Source organism: Mustela nigripes, chromosome 4 (genome assembly GCF_022355385.1).
Source record: "Mustela nigripes isolate SB6536 chromosome 4, MUSNIG.SB6536, whole genome shotgun sequence".
Classification (NCBI taxonomy): Eukaryota; Metazoa; Chordata; class Mammalia; order Carnivora; family Mustelidae; genus Mustela; species Mustela nigripes.
The window spans coordinates 176,567,498-176,574,896 of record NC_081560.1 but is presented as its reverse complement, the minus strand read 5'-3'; the positions used below and the strand labels follow the sequence as shown (position 1 = coordinate 176,574,896).

The following is a 7,399-nucleotide window of genomic DNA, read 5'->3' as shown; positions in this document are numbered from 1 at the left end:
ATGATTTCTGGATCTGGTGGTTTTTGCTGTCTTGCTTACTACCATGAATGCTCTACCTTCAGGGTTTATATTCTGGACACCCAAAGACTGTTTTTGTATTTTCTCGTTTTCACCCTGGTATATAGAAAAAGTGGATTTGTTTGCAGTGCTCGCCCCCTGTTTCCAATCCAGCCCCGCTCTGACACTTCCGAGTAGAAACAATGAATCAAATGAATCTACAGGCATCCCTTGAGTGTTGCCTCAAGACGCCAAGCCGAGCGGGCTCAGCCCTGCTCTGCAGGGTTTTACCTCAAAGGTCGCCGAAGTCCAGTCCCGCCCATCCCACCCAGGCGACTTCGAAGGAGCTCGCAGGTCGCTAATTTTGCTTTGACCGCCCAGCGTGAGCTGCCCGAGGCCTTCTTCCCACTGAGGTCCAAGCCCCCTGAGGCAGTCGTGGTCATCCTCGGTGGTCAAGGGCATTACTTAGGGGAGGGAGCAGAACGGCTCTTTCTTGCTTGCTTTCTCCGGGACCAAAGCGGGAGGCTGGAAAGCCACTAATAATAGCACCAATATTATTAATAATTATCTTAAATTTAAGAATCCCAGTCGGGGGAGGGGAGGACGCAGACCCTTACCGCACGCCCCACCTCGCTCGGGGACAAAAGCCCCGCCTGGCGCGGCAGCCGAGCGGGCGGCACGTCCCCAGCGGCCGCTGGACAGGGTGGGCCCGGCCGGGGCGGGGGAGGCGGGGGAGGCCCGGGAGGCCGGGAGGCGGGCCCCGCCCAGCGCGGGCCGCGGGCTGTCAGCGTTGCCGCGCCCAGCGGCGGGTCCCCGCGGTCGCAGCGTCCCCGCCAGCCTGCCGCGCTGCGCCCAGCGGGCGGCCAGGTGTCCTGCGGGCGGCGTCCCCGCGCTGCCAGCCGCCTCCCCACGGCGGACGGCGGGCGCGTGTGCGCTGGGGTGCGTTTCGGAGATATTTTCCTCCCCACGCCCTGCCGGGTTCCTCCTCTGCCCTCTCCGCTTCGGCTCCTGCTGCCTGAACCATGTCCGCAAGGGGTGAGTGGGGACCAGGTGGGCACCGTCCCTCGACCCCGTGCCAGGCCCCGCGGGGCAGGGCGCAGACCAGGGCGGGCCGGGCAGGTGCGGAAGGGCGAGGGGCTGTGGGAGTCGCGCTGGCCCCAACCCGGCCTGAAACTTTGACAGGGGATCCCTGGGCTCTGGGCGACTTGTGGGGGGGGGGGGGGTAAAAGGAAGCCCTCGCCCTTGACCTTGATCCCCGGATGTGGGCGAAACCTGAGGGCCAAGGTCGGTGCCTGGCTCACCTGTGCAAGCCTGACGGCTGGGCTGGGAGGGCGTGGGGGATGGGCTTCCCGTTGCGCGTCCTGCTGAGGAGCCGCCAGAAGGGCTGTCCAGGAGAGGAAGAGGTATTTTTTTTCCTCCTTCTTGTTACCATTTTGCAGCTTGGTTATGGAAGGAATCCAGGGCTTGATGCAGTAGGATTTAAAGCTGCAGTGCTTATACCCCATTAAAAAAAGTAAATTCCCTTACCTGTACTCCTCTTAGCATTAATCTTCATTTCCCACCCATTTTCTTTCTGGAGTGAAACAATTACTGCAGGTAAAACTGGGTGAAAGTAAAATAAAATAAAATAAAAAATTCCAAATTGCTTTTCAGGCAAGAGTGAAGGGAATGTATTTCTTGCCATCTGGAGCCAGTGGTGATGCTGGGGAGAGTGGGTTAGTCATAGCTCAGTGGCTGCTACTATGAGTGAAATATTAAAGAGATCAAGTCATTGTGCAGTTTGCTAGCAATTAAAATGAGCGACTTGGTTGCTTTGCCATAAGTGTTTAAGGAAAATATTGATTATCTTTAGAATGAGTATTTGCAAAGCAGTAAGTACCACCCCTGTTGATACCCTAAAACTTGTAAGAGGAGTTGCAGAGTTGTTTTTGCGTCTCTCTTTTTTTTTTTTTTTTTTTTTTTTGAGTCTGAAGGGTTAACCCTGCTTTTGGAGTGGGGCAGTTAAGGAATTTAATAACATCTGTTGGATAATTTAGTGCTGCTTTCCAGGGTTCACTCTGGGGCATGTAATGAATAGACTAATTTCTTATGTTTAGATTTCTTTTGAAGGAAACGGGTCTTTGTTGAAATGGCAATATGGTTGAGAGGTTCCATACCTGGACATGGGGTGGGAAGGCTAGGTAGAATGACAGAATGTACATTTGTAAATACTGGGCTCCGGAGCTGACAGGAGGCCCCAAGATACTCCCTGCCTGATGTTGCCTAATGATTTGTAATTAAAGAAAGAAAAAAGAGGGTGGAACAGATATGATTCTAGGGATCTGGGTGTGTGTATGGATCATCCAAGCGACTCCAGCTGTACAATCCCTAAACTGCGTTCTAGCACGGAGGCTTTTGGTCCTGATCTCTGTTCTGAGTACGACAAGGCACATGGGAAGAATCTCTCTCATAGATTGTAAAGCTGTCTATGGTCAGAGTCCACTTCTGACCCAACTTGACATCACCCAGACCACTTAGTACAGTACCTTGCACTGTAGGAGCCTCATAACTACTACTACTGGGAACCTGCTATGTCCTAGGAAGCATCAAGTTCATTAAGAAACCAATTCCCTCCCACTCACCCCCACAAACATCCCTGGAAGTTTTGCCGTATCTCTGGCCCCTTCTGTTATGGGGTCTCTGTGCTTTATCTGAGGTTATGAATGAGGACGGCCCCAGGGATTCGGAGAGCTAGACCTCTGGGTTGGGTTCAAATATTTCTCAATATTTCTCAAATATTTCTTCTTGAATCTGGTTTCAAGAAGGAAGATTTGGAGTCAGACACAGACATGTCACTCAGTTGTCTTGTTTTCTCTTCAAACTGTGTTGATAATTTTGCATTTAACAGTTAAAAATATGACTAATATTGCAGGGACAAAAAACCATGATAATCGGTGTCAGTCATTGCATACTTATTATGTGTCAGGTACTTTGCATGTATTAAATTATTTAATTTTCACAACAACTGTCAAGTAGATACTGTTATTACCTACCCATTTCACAGATGAGGGAACTGAGATATTGAGAGATTGTATAACTTGCCTGCGCTCAAATAGTTGGTAAGTCGCAGATCCTGATTCGCATCCAGGTCTGTCTGACTTCTGATCACATCACTTTGTTTTACTGCCTTTTCAAAGTTATTAGTCCTTTGAATATTATAGTAAACATCCCAGTCATTGATTTTCCAAGACGAGAGAGAAAATGCCCTATACATGAGTTTAAAGGAGATGGCCTTTGTAAGTAAGTAGGAATTCCCAATGCATTCATGGGCACTTGGTAGGACAGAGTGAAGGGAAAAAGACCACTTGATCCTACTGTTACTAACTTGGGATTTCCACTCTGTTTCCTCCTACTTCAGTTTAGAGGACCAGAACTTCTTAATGTATTACTGACTGAGGATTTTTCTAATGCTTTTACGAAGTGCTTTTATTTTTATGAATTTGTAAAACAAAACCAAAAAACCCCCCACCCACCAACCAATCAACCAATCAACCAAACAAATCCAATTCTAGGTGATTAGCAGAGTACCTAATAGAGGAGCTATTGAATTAAGCTGGTTTGGAAAAATGTCTGCTTGCCATTTATTCTTTTACAAAAGATGTCAAAACTGTGAGCTTTACTGTGTGGTTTTTTAATTAAGTATCTGCTCTCACCTATACTCCTGAAAGTAGAGATAAAGTTTCAGGGTCAGAAAGTTAATGTGTCTATTTAAATACCCAATTTGTAAGTGGAAAGGTCTTTAGACATTTGGAAAGATAAATTTCATTAATCTAAGAAGTGATCTCTGCTTATTTCTAATATCTAGCCTTGTAGGTTATAGTGGGGTAGAACTATTTTTTAAACATCGAAAACTATTGAATTTCATAAGAGAAGTGGTTTTATTAAACATTTTAGAGAGAAAAAGATCATTCTTTTTTTTTTTTAAAGATTTTATTTATTTATTTGACAGAGAGAAATCACAAGTAGATGGAGAGGCAGGCAGAGAGAGAGAGAGGGACTTGATCCCAGGACCCTGAGATCATGACCCAAGCCGAAGGCAGTGGCTTAACCCACTGAGCCACCCAGGCGCCTGAGAAAAAGATCATTCTTTAATTCATCTGGTCTTTAAGATAGAAACAGGGTTGTAAAATTCAATTCCCTACTCAAACTAACAATAAGAAGTATTCTTTAATTCCATAATAGGGCAAGATAAGACATTACCATCTTATGGTCTTTTAGAATATTTTCTTTCTTTTTTTTCCTTTTAGAATATTTTCATCAAAGACTTTTAATTTGGTGGTGTACTTTTACTACTGAAGGCCTAAATGGAGCTATCATATCTTGAGTTTTGGGTTGCCAACTAAAGGAAATTACAACACTTTAGAACAGAGTTCCTAAAACTGGGGAGAATGATCTAGATAATCTTTTTATTTTATTTTATTTTTTTAAAATTTTATTTATTTATTTGACAGAGAGAAATTACAAGTACACTGAGAGGCAGGCAGAGAGAGAGAGAAGGAAGCAGGCTCCCTGCTGAGCAGAGAGCCCGATGCGGGATTCGATCCCATGACCCTGACATCATGACCTGAGCCGAAGGCAGCAGCTTAACCCACTGAGCCACCCAGGCGCCCTAGATAATCTTTTTAAAATGTTGATTCCTAGGCCTCATTCCAGATCTAGTGGCTCATAAACTCTGAAGACAGAATCCCCAAATCCATGTGCATGAAAAGCTCCCCAGGTAGTTCCGTAAACCATTACAGTACAGCCATAACAATCATCTGGAATAGTTGACATACTGATGTGAGGGCCCTGTTTCAGATTTACTGAGTCAGAATATTCATGGAGAGGCCTGGGAATCTGAATGTTTACTAAGCCCCCAGTGGATTCTTAATGTATAGACAGATTTGGCAGCCACTGAATTAAAGCTTGTTTCTTCTAATTTAGGGTTCTGTATCATTTTTTTTAAAGCTGCTTATGAATTATAAAAGTAATGTGTTATAATTCATTAATAATATATTAATGTAATACAAATATTTTATATTAACAAATTTATAGATATACTAAATATTTAAATTATAAAGTAATATATACATTCAAACAGAAATATATAAAATTAAGAATGAAAATTCCCTATTTTTAACTCTCTTCCTCCCAAATCCTGAGAATTAGGTATGACAAGCAGTACATACTGTGCCTACTGCCTGAAAGTTTCCATCTAGTTAGATTTGGTTAAATATAATAAATCTTAAATGCCTAGTCTGTACAAGACATGTGACAGTATACATGTAAGAGATCACTCATGAGCCCACTAGGTTTTCAGAATCTTGAGTCTTGAGAAGAAAGGTGCAGGTGTATGTAGATAGAGTCCATTGCTCTGGCAGAGAAAGACCTCAAAGTATGTATGCTCTAGAAATGTTAGATCATAATCTTTGTTTTTAGAACTTCCATAAAACTGGAAGAAATCTGAATGTTCATCCACTGGGAAATGAGTGACTAAGTTATGGTACGTCCATACGATGGACAATTATGCAACTATTAGAAAGAATGAGTTAGATTCATAATGTGTTTTGTCTGGAGGGATGGCCATGATACATGGTTAAGTGGAAAAAGGCAAGTTTTAGAATAAAATATATGTAATGCACAATCCCGGTTTTGTAAACTCAGAGAAATCCATATGTGTGCATATGTTTGTGTGCTCTGGAGGCACAGAAAATACCATAGACACCAAGATTACCTCAAAGGCAAGAGTGAGGAGGGGAGATAGCTGGCTTTTTTTTAAATACATCTTTCTGTTGTTTGCTAACAAGTAGGCATAGCCTTAATAGATTGAGAGAAAAATCTAGTAAAGAAAAAATGTACAATTCCTCCCCATTCATTCATTTTTGTCAAGTCAGGAACATGGGTTTTTATTCATTCATTCAGTATTTATTGCACACCTGTTATGTGCCAGCAGTTGGTGAACAGGACCCAGTATATATCGTCAAGGAGCTCACAATTTTGTGGAAGAGACAAATGCATAAATACTTACATTAATAGGATATGCTGAGTGCAGGGAGAAAGAGAGAAATAATATGGGATATATAGGGAGAGTATTTTGGTGATAGGAAAGAGTGGCCGAGAATATAGCCATGAGGTTAAGGACTATGAGATCTTGAAGAAAACGGACTTTTGTGTTCTTAAGGAACGAGCTTGATTCTTAGATGCGCCAGATGACCAAGGATGGGATTGAGAGACGGGCTCTTTAGGGAGGGGGCATAGAAGAGAAACAGTACAATGTGTGTTGACCTGGAAAACGTGTTGGTGTGGGATGGCACGCTTGCCAGCGAGAGGAGAGCCGAATCTCAGCTGAGTCAGGAGATGGCAGAGGGCACTTCAGGGAAAGGCTAAGGATGTAGGGAGTTTTATTAACAAGGAGCTGTGGTTCCAGACAGCACAATGGAAGGTTTTCCGTGGTGAGAAAATGTGCAGTCAGAGGGAAGAAGCACAAGGGAGAAGGCGATGAGAGGGGAGAGGAAATGAACAGGGATGGGAGCTCTTCATTGTTTCCATGAGTCAGACTGCAGGAATGAGAGAGGTGGTTGGATGCGATTGGCCTTAAGTGTCCTCGCTTTGGCATGGGGGCTTTGGTTGCAGACCATGCTGAGTTCCGGGCCGTATCTGCTGAAGGCAGAGAGGCAGCTAGGGCTGTTATCAGCTTTCTAGAGTAGCAGTCAAGTCCTCTGCTGGATGATGGTTCCTCCACAGTGCTGGGATGTAGGGCGACCATAAGAATCAGAGCTACATTCTTTTTGTTGACCTCTTCCAGTTCCGTGCTTATGGTGGGACTCCACGAACTTGTCTCTCTTTGTTGACAACGGGGAGACTTCTGTCCCATTTCTTCCTTCTCTCTCTTACCTCTTCGTGGAACTCGATGGCTGTTACAACAACCAGTTGCATCACTCAGCCCTTATCAGTTTCTCATGGTGATGCTGTAAAGATTAACGCATGGGGAGGGGTGTTTATTTGGTGTTATATGGGGGCCATTTTCCTGGCCTGTCTTAGCCAAGTTTTTTTCCTCTGAGTTACAGAGCCTCAAGCAGTTTAACAAACTGAAGACAAATAAGATATGTTTGAAAGCCAAGTTTAGCCATTATTAGTTTTGATATGAAAAAAATCAAAAGAGCAACACATTACACTTCTAGCACTTTTCTTGTATTTAGAATAAATGGGTTCTAATTCAATATGTAGATTTTTTTTAACATAAGAGAAATACTTTTTGACATTAGTATCTTGTAAGTGGGAGAATCATCTTTCAGAAAAGATTTTCAGAAGGTTAAATTGTTCCCACATTGTATCTGCAAATAGCATTACCTTTTATTTATCCATTTGTGTTTAGTTTTAAAAC

The 7,399-nt window shown here is 43.6% G+C and overlaps 1 protein-coding gene across 1 annotated transcript in view; it reads left to right on the top strand.

Annotated features, from left to right (window-relative positions):
• Window positions 1-844: 844 nt before the first annotated feature.
• Window positions 845-7,399, top strand: part of ABLIM1 (actin binding LIM protein 1) — a 299,516-nt gene continuing 292,961 nt past the window's right edge. Inside the window, exon 1 of the mRNA XM_059398657.1 lies at window positions 845-1,032. Within this exon, the coding sequence (XP_059254640.1) occupies window positions 1,020-1,032 (13 nt within the window). The 5' untranslated portion in view covers window positions 845-1,019. The remainder of the gene's footprint in view (window positions 1,033-7,399) is intronic.